The sequence below is a fragment of the Amblyraja radiata genome, chromosome 1 (genome assembly GCF_010909765.2).
Source record: "Amblyraja radiata isolate CabotCenter1 chromosome 1, sAmbRad1.1.pri, whole genome shotgun sequence".
Taxonomy (NCBI): domain Eukaryota; kingdom Metazoa; phylum Chordata; class Chondrichthyes; order Rajiformes; family Rajidae; genus Amblyraja; species Amblyraja radiata.
In genome coordinates, this window is record NC_045956.1 from 35600224 (window position 1) to 35615316 (window position 15093).

The window sequence follows — 15093 nt, forward strand, 5'->3', positions numbered from 1 at the left end:
ATGATCTCCCCTTTATTCTAAGACTGTGGCCCCTGGTTCTGGACTCACTGTCCAGTCCTTTTATAATTTTATGTTTCTATAAGATCCCCCTCATCCTTCTAAACTCCAGTGAATACAAGCTTAGTCATTTCAATCTTTCCTCATATGACAGTCCCGCCATCCCAGGGATCAATCTCGTGAACCTACGTTGCACTGCTTCAATCACAAAGATGTCCTTCCTCAAATTAGGAGACCAAAACTGTACACAATATTCCAGATGTGGTCTCACCAGAGCCCTATACAACATAGCCCTATACATCATTCTGGTAAACCTATCCTTTCAATGTACCTGTCCAAATGTTTTTAACCTGCCTCACCTACCTCCTCTTACAATAATACAATTCAATTTATTGTCATTTGGACCCCTTGAGGTCCAAACGAAATGTCGTTTCTGCAGCCATACATTACAAAACAAAAAGACCCGAGACACAACATAGTTTACACAAACATCCATCACATCGTTGTGATGGAAGGCAAAAAAAAACTTATCTGGACTTCTAAACATAGAAACATAGAAAATAGGTGCCTTTCATTGTTCCATATACCTACCACTCTTCGTGTAAAAACAAAGTTGCCCCTCAGGTTCCCATTAAATCTTTCTCCCCTCACCTTAAACCTATGTCCTCTGGTTCTTTAGACTGTGTCCATTTACCCTATATATTCCTCTCGTGATCTCATCCTCCTGTGCTTCATGGAATAAAGTCCTAGCCTGCACAACCTCTCTCTATAGCTCTGGCAACATCTTCGTAAATCTCTGCACCCTTTGCATCTTAACAACGTCTTTCCTGAACAAAATTGAACACAATACTCTAAATGTGGTCTCACCAATGTCTTGTACCTAAATGCCTTGACCTTAAAGTATGTCCTCTAATGTTGGATATTTCCAACCTAGGGAAAATGCTCGGACTTTCTACCTATCTATGCCTCTCATCATTTTATTTCCTTCTATCAGGTCTCCCCTCAGCCTCTGACATTCTAGAGAAAATAACCCAAGCCTGTCCAAACTCTCTCTATAGCTAATACCCTCCAATCCAAGAATCAATCTGGTAAACCTCCTCTGCACCCTCTCCAAAGCCTCCACATCCTTCCTGTAATGGGGTGATCAGAACAGCACGCAATAGTCCAAATGCGGCCCGACCAAAGTCCTATAAACCTGCAATGTGACTTGTACTCTTACACTCAAGGGTTAAGGATCCTGCCATTAACTGTACACCTTATGTAGAAACAAGAAACTGCAAATGATAATCCACACTAAAGGACACAGAGCACACAATGTACTGGACTAATTCAGCGGGTCAGGCAACCCCTCTGAAGAACATGGATAGGTGACATTTCAGGTTGGGACCCTTATTCAGACTGCTTGTAGGGATGGGGAGGGGAAGCTGGGAGAGAGGAGAGAGGCAGGACAAAGCCCGGACACGTGAGAAGGGGGGGATTTGATAAGCAGATGATTAGAACAACAGCCAGAGTTAAAAGCAGGTGTGAGTGCAGAAAAGAACTGAATGCTGAAATTTCAAGGATGTAATTTTCTTGAATCTCCCACTCCTGTGGTGTGTGTCCTACATGCAGAAGAACCGTACCTGCAGTCAGTCACAGGCAGGGATCAGTCTTTCACCTGATGAAACTGACATCCAACTGATGGCAGTGTGATGAAGTTGTCTCCACCTCAAACATCACCTCTTCCTCTCTTCCTTTTCTCCAGAGATGCTGCCTGACCCGCTGAGTTCCTCCAACCATTTGTGCCTATCTTCAGTCTTTCACCTGCTACCAGACCACTGATGTTTTGGAAGTCTTTTGTATGATCAGCTGCAATTTTTTTAATCACTCCAAATTGTTTTTGTGTCATGGAATAGGTTCTGTGGACATTATAAACTCGGGAATTATATGTTTCATTAGTCCAGTTCCAGGAATCCGGACATCTTAGAGATAAAGCAAAATGTTGATCTTGTAATATTGTGTAACCACAATTGGTTAAATCGAGACCATTTGTTATTTACAGCGGAGTTAAAGAAACAAAAAGACTTTTATCAGAAACTTGGCCTTGAAATGCCCGGAGAGGTGAAAGGTGAGACGTGCACAGCTAAACAACTGTTCGATTCACTCCATGATGGTTAGTCCCTTTCCTTTTTTGGACTCATGGAAGTTCTTGCTCAAACATACTATCTTGCTTTTAAACTTAATTTAGCCTGTGCTGATTGTGTGTCAGGGCAGCATGTTGTTCTGGACTGAACTTTAATGCATGCCTGTTAGGTATGGAGGACTAATGAGACTGTGAGAGAACCTTCTCGCCAGAGGTAATAGATGGCCAAATGTCTCGATCGGATGAGTTCAATAAGTGTTGGAATTATTGTGGAGCCTCAAAAAATATTTTGAGTCAGCTCAATAGTTAAACTTTTTGTCTTGTAAACTGCAATGGGAGATTCTGAGGGTAAGTCGTGGAGTTAGTTTCTGATAGGCCAGCTTTCAAATCGCTAGTTTATATTTTTAAATAAAACTAGCATTTTCTGTTTTACATCAATAGTTTTTGATGTAAAACAGAAAATGCTGGAACATTCTGTTCCATTTCAGTTTCCCACGGCTAGAGAATGGCCTCCCTCTAATTACTGTCAGAATTCAAGCCTGAAGTGATGGACTGGGCATCTTTATATGTGGGCTGAAAGTTGTGTGAACGAGTTTACGCTATTTAGCCACTGGTTTATAGCCCAAACTGCCCAGGTTTAATACAAATTGGTCAATAGATAATAGACAATAGGTGCAGGAGTAGGCCATTCGGCCCTTCGAGCCAGCACCGCCATTCATTGTGATCATGGCTGATCATCCCTTATCAATAACCAGTGCCTGCCTTCTCACAATATCCCTTCACTCCTCTGTCTTTAAGAGCTCTATCTAACTTTCTCTTGAAAGCCTCCAGAGAATTGGCCTCCACTGCCTTCTGAGGCAGAGAATTCCACAGATTCACAACTCTCTGTGTGAAAAAGCTTTTCCTCATCTCCGTTCTAAATGGTTCACCCCTTATTCTTAAACTGTGGCCCCTGGTTCTGGACTCTCCCAACATCGGAAACATGTTTCCTGCCTCTAGGGTGTCCAAACCCATATAATCCTATATGTTACAATAAGATCCTCTCTCATCCTTCTAAATTCCAGAGTAAACAAGCCCAGCTGCTCCATTCTGTCAACATATGACAGTCCGCCATACTGGGAATTAACCTGGTGAACCTACGCTGCACTCCCTCAATAGCAAGATGTCCTTCCTCAAATTTGGGACATCTTGTCCTTCCTCAAATAACCTCACATTTATCCACATGAAACTGCATCTGCCATGCATCTGCCCACTCACCCAACCTGTTCAAGTCACCCTGCATCCTCATGGCATCCTCCTCACAGTTCACACTGCCACCTGCACTTTGCCACTTTGTCACACTGCCACATTGTGTCATCTGCAAATTTGCTAATGTTACTTTTAATCCCTTCATCTAAATCATTAATATATATTGTAAATAGCCCCACTCAGAGTATGTTGCCAGTCTGAAGAAGGGTCTCGACCCAAAACATCACCCATTCCTTCTCTCCAGAGATGCTGCCTGTCCCGCTGAGTTTGTGTGTCTATCTTTGGACAAAGCATGATCAGTGTGTGACACAGGTAATCTATCAAAGTGCTGGTGGAACTCAGTGGCTCAGGCAGCATCTGTGAAGGGAAATGGGCAGAAGATGTTTGAAGTCAGGACCCTTTTTCAGACAGATTCAAGCCGAGGTGAGATTGCTGGTAGAACGAGGTGAGGGGAAGGAGTGGAGCTAGTGCTAGGTGCATCCAGGTGAGGAGAAATTGATTGCCATGTGGGTTAAGAAGGGTGGAGATGATAATCTGGCCTGGTAGGGATAAGGGGAGATGTGAAATCTGATAAGGAAGGTGGGAAGTGCAATGTCGAGTCAGGGGGAGGGGTGGAAGGGAACAGGAGGGGGCATGTGGATCACGGAGGGATGGGAGTTAAGCGCATGGAGCAGGTGAAGGATGGGAATGACGGGGTGGCGGGTTGGAAAGAAAGGTTGTGTGGAGGGGGAAGGGAGGAAGCTGGGTAGATGAGGGGGAATCCCTGCAATTGGAGAATTCAGTGTTCACACTGTTGGTTTGTAAGCTAGCCAAGAGGAATATGAGGTGCTGTTCCTCCATGTGGCCTCAGATAGGATGGGAAAGTGAAGGGGAGTTTAAATGACTGGCGAGGCAAACAATTGGACTGCAGACACCCGACAACCAAAATTCATTTTGTGAACACAAACTTTTTAAAAAGGGCTGCAGCCACTTTGCAGCCGCATCGAGGGGACTCACCGTGGAGTAGACGTGCATTCAGTGTTATTCGCAACTCAGAGAGCAGTGAGCCTCTCGCTTCCTGGTCTGGCAGAGACTGAGTGAGGTACGTCACTTCCTGGTTTTATAGTCCCTCGCCCTGCCGCCAGTGGGGGCAGCAGAGAGAATGGGGAATTTTGTAAAAACATTAATATCTCTCTCATTTTTCATCGACGGAAAAAATCCTCCGCACTCATACGGCGGAGGGGGGCTCTGAGCGAGGTGGCCAAAAATGACGGCCGTAGGTGGCGGCGTACTCTCGGAAATCGCAGCACAGTCGGCCAAAAGCGGTCAAGATCAGAGATTTAGTAATATAGATAATGCAATATCAGCCGTGCAATTACCTTCTCTGAATGAAAAATGTATTTTAGTAAGAGCGAGCTTTCAAGCAGTAACGATTCCAATTCCCTTCGCAACAAAATTATAATTTGCTTCAAAAGAAGTGATTTTAAATGTTGGATGTAAATTTATTGAACATGCTAATATGTAGAACATAATACAGTAGAGCACAGGAGCAGGTCCTTTGGCCCACAATGTTTGTGCTGTACATGATCCCAAGTTCAACTAATCTCCTCTGTCTGCATGGGATCCATATCTCTCCATTCCCTGCATATCCATGCATCTAAAAGCCTCCTAATGGCCACTAAAATTGTATTAAATGTTGCAACATCAGCTTCAGTGGAACAAGTAAGGTGATTTATTCAGTCTCCAGTCCTCTGACTACATAAGATCATGAGTAGAGCTGGAGGTGCCCTTGTTCCCACTCTGCCATTGATCAAGATCCTGACATCTTATTCAATGCCACGATCCTGTACTCTACCCCTTGATTACCTGAATGAACAAAAATCTATCAAGCTCTTTCTTGAATGAACTCTATACCTGAACCTCTGCAGCAGAGCTTTCCAGAAGTTTCCCACCAACTGCATGGCATGATGGTCGGCACAAATATTGTGGGTCGAAGAGCCCGCTCCTGTTATATTCTATGTATATGTTTAAGAAATGTTTCCTCATCTAGAGCAAGCCAGCCCATGTTCTGAGATTGTCACCAATGGTTCTTACTGACTCATTCTCCCTGTGACCATCCTGCCAGCTTTTGTAGCAGATTTGCTTTGTGATAAAATCTCTCACTCCTCTGAATTCCAGAGAATAATCCCAGCCTACTCACAATGTAAACCCACAATCCAGTTTAGCGAATCTTCACCACATGCCCTCTATGACAAGTATAGAGTCGTCCTTTTATTCTGAGGCTGTGCCCTCTGGCCCTAGACTCTCCCACTAGTGGAAACATCCTCTCCACATCCACCCTATCCAGGCCTTTCACTATTTTCAATGAGATTCTCCCCTCATCTTTCTAAACTCCGGCACACCATCAAACACTCATCATATGTTAACCCACTCAGTACTGGGATAATTCTTGTAAACCTCCTTTGGACACTCTCCGACACCAGCACATCCCTCCTCAGATATGGGACCCAAAACTGCTCTCAATATTACAAATGTGGTCTGACCAGTGGATTATATCCCTGTTTTACTTTCTAGTCCTTCAGAAAAATGCTAACATTGTATTTGCTTGCTTACTGCCCACTCATCCAGCAAATGAACCCTTTGGGAATCCTGCACCAATACTCCAAATCCCTTTATGGGATCTCTCCATCATGGGAATTAGATCAAAACTGTGAACTTCCATTGTGCCAATAATTAGTCGCAATTGCCGTGAGCATCTTAATTTTGCCGTTTGAACATTAGTCCATTGTTTGACATAAATGTATGTATCTCAATTGCTGAAGCAGCTTCCCAGTTACGATAATGTATAGATAAAGTCACTGTCCTAACTCTATCAACCAGGGAAGAGGATGGAAGAGTCCGAAGTAGGCAACTTGCAGTGTCTGAACATTAACGGCATTGACATTTAACTACCCAATCTGAGCTTGTTTGTGGGTGCTGAGTGCATGTGTGATCCAGTTGATGAAGCTCAAGTTGACTGTTTAATTTTGGTAATTGTGACATTGCCAGAGGGTAGCAGAAACTGTCGGGAATCTCTCCGCACTCGTGCTTTGTGGTGTGTTGAATCGGCACGGTTGACCGTGTACACTTTACTTTTGTAAGGTGAAACAAAGCCGGAAGATGATTCAAATAAACAGAAGATGGAGGACAAACCAGAGGAAGAACACGACTACCACAGAAACGATGAACAGGTAGTTTTAATCAGTTTTTATCAGCCATCTTGAAAATATGCAGGGCTTTGATGTATATTGTCGAATTTGTGGTCGTTGACCATGCAGTTTAGAAGAGCAATGGCATGAACTTTCATCCCTCCTACAGTCCCTCATAATAAACCAGGCACGTAGCAACGTGAGAAAGAGGACTAGAATACAGCCACATAGATCCGCATGGCGGCTGCGCCCCTCGATGTGATCATCGCTGCTCTGATCTCGGCCTCACCCCCACTGCTCTATCGGTCAAAGTCAGCATGGATTTATGATGGGGAAATCATGCTTGACTAATCTTCTGGAATTTTTTGAGGATGTAACAAGTGGAATGGATAAGGAAGAGCCAGTGGATGTGGTGTATCTGGACTGTCAAAAAGCCTTTGACAAGGTTCCACACAAGAGATTAGTGTGCAAAATTAGAGCATGGTATTGGGGATAGATATTGACATGGATTGAGAACTGGTTGGCAGACAGCAGGCAAAGAGTAGGAATTAACGGGTCCTTTTCAGAATGGCAGGCAGTGACCAGTGGGGTGCCGCAAGGCTCAGTGCTGGGACCCCTGTTATTTACAATATATATTAATGATTTAGACGAGGGAATTAAATGTAACATCTCCAAATTTGCGGATGACAAAGCTGGGTGGCAGTGTGAGCTGCGATGAGGATGTTATGAGGCTGCAGGGTGATTTGGACAGGTTGGGTGAGTGGGCAGATGCATGGCAGATGCAGTATAATGTGGATAAATGTGAGGTTATCCACTTTGGTGGCAAGAACAGGAAGGCAGATTATTATCTGAATGGTGTCAGATTAGGAGAAGGGGAGGTGTAACGAGACCTGGGTGTCCTTGTTCATCAGTCACTGAAAGTAAGCATGCAGGTACAGCAGGCAGTGAAGAAAGCTAATGGCATGTTGGCCTTCATTGCGCGAGGATTTTAATTTAGGAGCTAGGAGGGCCCTGGTGAGACCGCACCTGGATTATTGTGTGCGGTTTTGGTCTCCTAATTTGTGGAAGGACATTATTGCTATTGAGGGAGTGCAGCGTAGGTTCACCACATTAATTCCCGGGATGGCAGGATTGACATATGCTGAAAGAATGGGTCGACTGGGCTTGTATTCACTGGAATTTAGAAGGATGAGAGGGTATCTTATAGGATTCTTAAAGGATTGGATAGGCTAGATTCAGGAAAAATGTTCCTGATGGGGGGAGTCCTAAACCAGGGGTCACGGTTCAGGAACAAGGGGTAAGCCATTTAGGACTGAGATGAGGAAAAACGTTCTCACCCAGAGAGTGGTAAATCTGTGGAATTTGCTGCCACAGAAGGCAGTGGAGGCTAATTCACTGGATGTTTTCAAGAGAGAGTTAGATATAGCTCTTTGGGCTAAAGGAATCAAGGGATATGGGGGAAAAGCAGGAATGGGGTACTGATTTTGAATGATCAGCCATGATCATATTGAATGGTGGTGCTGGCTCGAAGGGCCAAATGGCCTCCTCCTGCACCTATGTTTCTATGTTTCTCTCGGCGAGACAACTTTTCCTCTCTGCTAACAATAGAATTATACCAAAGACACAAAGTGCTGGAGTAACTCAGTGGGTCAGACGGCTTCTCTGGAGAAAAAGAACGGGTGACATTTTGGGTCGGGACCCTTCTTCAGAATAAAATTATACCCAAGATAGACACAAAAAGCTGGAGTAAGTGAGTGGGACAGGCAGCTTCTCTGGAGAGAAGTTATGGATGACGTTTCGGGTCAAGACCCTTCCTATTATACCCATTGGTTATCGATTCCCCACCCTGCACGGTGCTCGCAGCAGCTCCCCTCACCACCCCTCACTATGTTCCTATTAGGCCATCTATCTAATACACGCCCAACATCTTCATCCTTTCCTCCTGAGACAACTGTCTCACAAACAAGAGTCATGGTCATGAGTGTTTAATGTCATATGCAATGAAATTCTTGCTGCAGCTTTACAGGAACATTAACTCAACAATACAACATATAAAAACCCGTGGACCATTTCCGACATCTCCTTACCGTTTCTAGATCTCACCATCTCCATCGCTGGTAACAGACTACTGACCGACATCTACTACAAGCCCACTGACTCCCATGACTATCTGGACTACACTTCTTCCCACCCTGCTTCCTGTCCATCCCCTACTCCCAATTCCTCCATCTACGCCACATCTGCACCCAGGATGAGGTGTTCCACACCAGGGCTTCAGAGATGTCCTCATACTTTAGGGAACAGGGGTTCCCCTCTTCTATTATAGATGAGGCTCTCGCCAGGGTCTCCTCTATATCCCGCAGTTCTGCTCTCACTCCCCATTCCCCTACTCGTAACAAGGACAGAGTCCCCCTTGTCCTCACTTTCCACACCACCAGCCGTCGCATACAACATATAATCCTCCGACATTTTCGCAGTCTTTCCAGGTGCGGCAGAGGTTCAGCTGCACCTCCTCCAATCTCATCTATTGCATCCGCTGTTCCAGGTGTCAACTTCTCTACATCGGTGACACCAAGTGCAGGCTTGGCGATCGCTTCGCCCAACACCTCTGCTCAGTTCGTAATAACCAACCTGATCTCCCTGTTGCTGAGCACTTCAACTCCCCCTCCCATTCCGAATCCGACCTTTCCGTCCTGGGCCTCCGCCATTGCCAGAGTGAGGCCCAGCGCAAATTGGAGGAACAGCACCTCATAGTTCGCTCGGGTAGTTTACACCCCAGCGGTATGAACATTGATTTCTCCAATTTCAGGTAGTCCTTGCTTTCCCCCTCCTTCCGCTCCCCCTCCACAGCCTACTGTCTCCGCCTCTTCCTTTCTTTTTCCCTCCCCCCGACATCAGTCTGAAGAAGGGTCTCGACCCGAAACATCGCCTATTCCTTCTATCCATAGATGCTGCCTCACCCGCTGAGTTTCTCCAGCATTTTTGTCTGCCTTCGATTTTTCCAGAATCTGCAGTTCTTTCTTAAAAAAGTATCAGTTACACTGGATAAGCAGACTATGATAATGCAACCGAAGTACGTTGTGTAAATCTTAAACTAAGTCCACTGTATTTCAGTGCTGAGGCAGGGCTGTGGTTTAGGTAATGTAAGACGGGCCAAGGGTCTGATGGTTGTTGGGTAGAAGCTGTTCCTGAACCTGCTGGTCACGGTTTCAAGGCATCTGTTACCTTCCTCCCAATGGTAGTAGCAAGATGAGAGGGTGGCCAGGGGTCAATAGTTCAATGGTATTTTATTGTCCCGTGTACCGAGCTACAGTGAAATTCATTTTTGCATACAGTTCAGTACAAGTATCACTATACATAAGCACATCTTAAACTCAGTACATGTGTTTAGAAATAGTACACTGAGTCAGTATACATAGTTACCAGGTTGGGCGCCATTTTCAAGTCCCAGTTGTCAGAGCGGAGTTTCTTAACCTGACTGTGAAGGCCCGTTGTCCTAGCAGCATTGCAGGGTCGGCCTGGTCAAGCATAGCTGTTGGTGTCCTCCACTGTTGCTCCACTGCTCCTTGCAGCTGCAGGTTGAGTCCTGTCCATGCGGTTGGCTTCTAGTAGTGGCTCCCGGTCCAACCGAGCCCCAGGCTGTTGCAGGGTCTCCAGCGGCCCACTCCCCCGTCGAGGCACTGCACTCCCTCCCGCAGCTGGCCTGCCCACCGGCCCTCTGTTCCAACTCTGACTCCCTCCTCTCTGGTCCACGGGTGAGCAGGGGCCGAGCATAGCGACTTCCCGGTTCCACGGTGGGCGAGCCAGGCCAGCTGTCGGGCATGGGCCTGGCCACAGCTCGTCTGTGTGTTGTGGGTGTTCCTTGTGGGTCTGTGATGATATTAGCTGCCTTTTTGTGGTGCTACTTCCTATAGTTTAGTTTAATGTCACCTGTTCCGAGGTACAGTGAAAAGCTTTTGTTGCATGCTATCTAGTCAACGGAAAGACTACATATGATTACAATCAAGCCGTCCACAGTGTACAGATACAGGCTAAAGGGAATAACGTTTAGTTATGGATCCCTTCAACGGTGGGGAGGTCAGCCACTGAGATGAACACACAAGATCTAGCACTCTCTGTTGACTCTCTGTTCCTGGCTATGCAAGTTACTGAACCATGCGGTGGTGCAACCAGTCAGTACACTCTACCACACAGGTGTGGACCTTTGATAGTCAAATGTATCAAATCACCTCAAACATCTGAGGAATCAATCTCATGAACCTCTGTGAGCTGCTTCCACTGCAAGTTTGGCCTTCCTGGAATCTGGAGACTACGTGGTCACGCTGATGTCCTGAAAGATTATGGAGTCACAGAGTTGTACCGCACAGCAACAGGCCCTTCAGCCCAACTCGGCCATGCCTAAACTGGTCCTATTCGCCTGTGTTTGACTCATACCTCTCAAATCTTTCTTGTCCATGAATCTGTCCAAGTGTCTTTTAAATGTTGTTATAGTATGTGCCTCATCTTAGACTACCGTGCTGTTAAAGGTCTTGCCACCAACTGCATATATACCCCCTTGCACTTGTACCCACACTTGCAAATGCAACGCCTCATATTTACCCACATTAAACTCCATCTGACATTGTTTGCCCTTATTGGTACATGATCTATATCCCACTGTATCCTTTCACAGTCTTCCTCACCCTCTGCAACCTCACAAATGTTTGTGTCACCTGCAAACATACTAACTAACCCACCTGCTGTTTTGTCCATGTCATTTATATACAGTACATATATCACAGAGAACCGAACCTTAATGTTTGTGTGTTAGTGATCTTATCAACCTGAGAGTGCTGGCTGATGACCACAATAATCTTGGAGAAATTCCTGCTGAACTGCGAATGCCTTGTGTTTGTGAAGATGACTAATAAATTTGCTTTGCTATGATTCTTCAATTAGCTGAGGTATTTATTTTGACATACATCCAATTGTTGACTGAAAGATGTGCATCTAATTGCTAATTATGCAGTCTTGGGATGATACCTATTTAAGCATCACGATCACTCAATGTAATCAAAGCTGCATTGCAGCAGGAGAGAATCTCCACTAGCATCATTTAGAAAATGATTTCCCAGCCCTCGGTTTCAAATATCATCAACGTTGTGTTCTGCTTTTGTAATTTTTAATTGTGTTGCCATCATTTTTATCCATTGAGTGGCTTTCAATACGTTCCCTTTGTAAGTTAATGCTCGGTAACAGATGCACTCATTCCGTAAATTGGAGATTAGATGAGGCACGACTACATGCTAATGTTGTCTCTAAAGTACTGCCCTAAAGATGAATCTCAGTACCAAGAGCAGACAAATACATCAGCCTCTTGCTGTTGTAATTCCTACTTACTATTTTTGGGTTGAGAGTAATTTCTCCTGGGGAACTGGATTAATCCTGTCCAGTCTTGATATTGTAAAGACCTTGTCGTCACTCCGCTTCCCATCATCAGATCTGCAGTCCTCTCTGCTGCACTGCTGCCTTTGCAAGTATGATTAACGTTTGAAGGCGCTGGGGCTTGTATTCTCTGGAGTTTAGAAGGATGAGGGGTGAATCCTCATTGAAACTTACTGACTAGTGAAAGGTCTGGATAAAGTGAATGAGGAGAGGATGTTTCCACAAGTGGGAGAATCTAGGACCAGAGGGCACAGCCTCAGAATAAAAGAACGTACCTTTAGAAAGGAGATAAGGAGGAATTTCTTTAGTCAGAGGGTGGTGAATCTGAAGAATTCATTGCCACAGGAGGTTGTGGAGGCCAAGTCATTGGGTATTGACAGGAACTTAAGCAGAGATTGACAGGTACTTAAAGATGTCAAAAGTTATGGGGAGAAGGCAGGAGAATGGGGTTGAGAGGGAAAGATAGATCAGCCACGATCGAATGGCGGAGTAGATCGATGGACCTAATTCTGCTCCTATGAACTTATGGAAATGGTCTTCATTGTTCTATTTTGGTCCACCTGAAGTACTTCTGAGCTTCAGTGACATGTCTAACACCATCTCCTAAAGATTGTATCTCATTTTGGTAGCTTCCCTTTGCATCTTGCTCCTGATATTGTCTACATGTCTACATATTGTCTACAACTACATTTCTTCCTTTCACCTATATCCCTTCCTCTGGATTCACATTGCACTTCCCTTGTCGCCATATTTTAAACCCTTTTGTCTCCTTTTCATCTCAGCATGTGTGTGCTCATCTGCCAACCAACCCTCCTCACCTGTATTTACCTGTCGTTTACAAGCTTTATTGTGGCCCTCCTCCCTTCCAGCTCCTCCCTCCCCCCCGCCCCCCCTCCCCCACTACAATCAGTTTGAAGCAGGGTCCTGATCCAAAACATTGCCTATCCATATTCCCCAGAAATGCTGCCTGACCCACTCATCCCTGGGATCATTCTCATAAACCTCCTGTGGACTCTCTGTTGTAGGCCGAAGTGACAGAGGGTGATGCATGGGTGATGTGGCCGGTGGGTGAAAGGTGGGGGATCTGGGGATTGACCGGTTCTGTCTGGGGAAAGGTGGAATGAGAATAGAGGCGCGAGAAACCGAGGGAGGCGAGAGAAGGCTCCGTCAAGGTGCAGAAGTGTGAACACGCACAGCTCCAGATTCAGGGGAAGTTTCTTCCCAGCTTTTATCAGCCAACTGAACCGTCCTCTCATATAACCATATAATATAACCATATAACAATTACAGCACGGAAACAGGCCATCTCGACCCTTCTAGTCCGTGCCGAACACATAATCTCCCCTAGTCCCATATACCTGCGCTCAGACCATAACCCTCCATTCCTTTCCCATCCATATAACTATCCAATTTATTTTTAAATGATAAAAACGAACCTGCCTCCACCACCTTCACTGGAAGCTCATTCCACACAGCTACCACTCTCTGAGTAAAGAAGTTCCCCCTCATGTTACCCCTAAACTTCAGTCCCTTAATTCTCAAGTCATGTCCCCTTGTTTGAATCTTCCCTACTCTCAGTGGGAAAAGCTTTTCTACGTCAACTCTGTCTATCCCTCTCATCATTTAAAAAACCTCTATCAAGTCCCCCCTTAACCTTCTGCGCTCCAAAGAATAAAGCCCTAACTTGTTCAACCTTTCTCTGTAACTTAGTTGCTGAAACCCAGGCAACATTCTAGTAAATCTCCTCTGTACTCTCTCTATTTTGTTGACATCCTTCCTATAATTAGGCGACCAAAATTGTACACCATACTCCAGAATTGGCCTCACCAATGCCTTGTACAATTTTAACATTACATCCCAACTTCTATACTCAATGCTCTGATTTATAAAGGCCAGCACACCAAAAGCTTTCTTTACCACCCTATCTACATGAGATTCCACTTTCAGGGAACTGTGCACAGTTATTCCCAGATCCCTCTGTTCACCTACATTCTTCAATTCCCTACCATTTACCATGTACGTCCTATTTTGATTTGTCCTGCCAAGATGTAGCACCTCACACTTATCAGCATTAAACTCCATCTGCCATCTTTCAGCCCACTCTTCCAACTGGCATAAATCTCTCTGTAGACTTTGAAACTCTACTTCATTACCCGCAACCCCACCTATCTTAGTATCATCTGCATACTTACTAATCCAATTTACCACACCATCGTCCAGATCATTGATGTACATGACAAACAACAGTGGACCCAACACAGATCCCTGTGGCACCCCACTCGTCACTGGCCTCCAACCTGACAAACAACCATCCACCATTACTCTCTGGCATCTCCCATTCAGCCACTGTTGAATCCATCTTGCTACTCCACCATTAATACCCAACCATTGAACCTTCTTAACCAACCTTCCATGAGGAACCTTGTCAAAGGCCTTACTGAAGTCCATATACACAACATCCACTGCTTTACCCTCATCAATTTCCCGAGTAACATCTTCAAAAAATTCAAGAAGATTAGTTAAACATGACCTTCCAGGCACAAATCCATGTTGACTGTTCCTAATCAGACCCTGTTTATCCAGATGCTTATATATATTATCTCTGTATTCTTTCCATTAATTTGCCCACCACTGACGTCAAATTAACAGGTCTATAATTGCTAGGTTTACTCTTAGACCCCTTTTTAAACAATGGAACAACATGCGCAGTACGCCAATCCTCCGGCACTATTCCCGTTTCTAATGACATTTGAAATATTTCTGCCATAGCCCCTGCCATAGCCCCTGCTATTTCTACACTAACTTCCCCCAATGTCCTAGGGAATATCCTGTCCGGACCTGTCATCAGCTCAAGTGCAGTCCTGACTTCTCATCTACCTCATTGGAGACCTTTGAATTATCTTTAATCGGACTTTATCTGACTTAAATGTTATAGCTTGGCACTAAATGTTGTACCCATTATCTGTGCACTGTGGACGGCTTGATTGTAATCATAGAAACATAGAAAATAGGTGCAGGAGTAGGCCATTCGGCCCTTCGAGCCTGCACCGCCATTCAATATGATCATGGCTGATCATCCAACTCAGTATCCTGTACCTGCTTTCTCTCCATACCCCCTGATCCCTTTAGCCACAA

General features: G+C 45.1%; 1 protein-coding gene across 1 annotated transcript in view; it reads left to right on the forward strand.

Moving 5' to 3' along the window:
* Positions 1-15093, forward strand: part of pcgf3 (polycomb group ring finger 3) — a 75821-nt gene that overhangs the window by 43139 nt on the left and 17589 nt on the right. Inside the window, exons 5-6 of the mRNA XM_033020466.1 lie at positions 2039-2149; positions 6488-6576. Of these exons, the coding sequence (XP_032876357.1) occupies positions 2039-2149; positions 6488-6576 (200 nt within the window). The remainder of the gene's footprint in view (positions 1-2038; positions 2150-6487; positions 6577-15093) is intronic.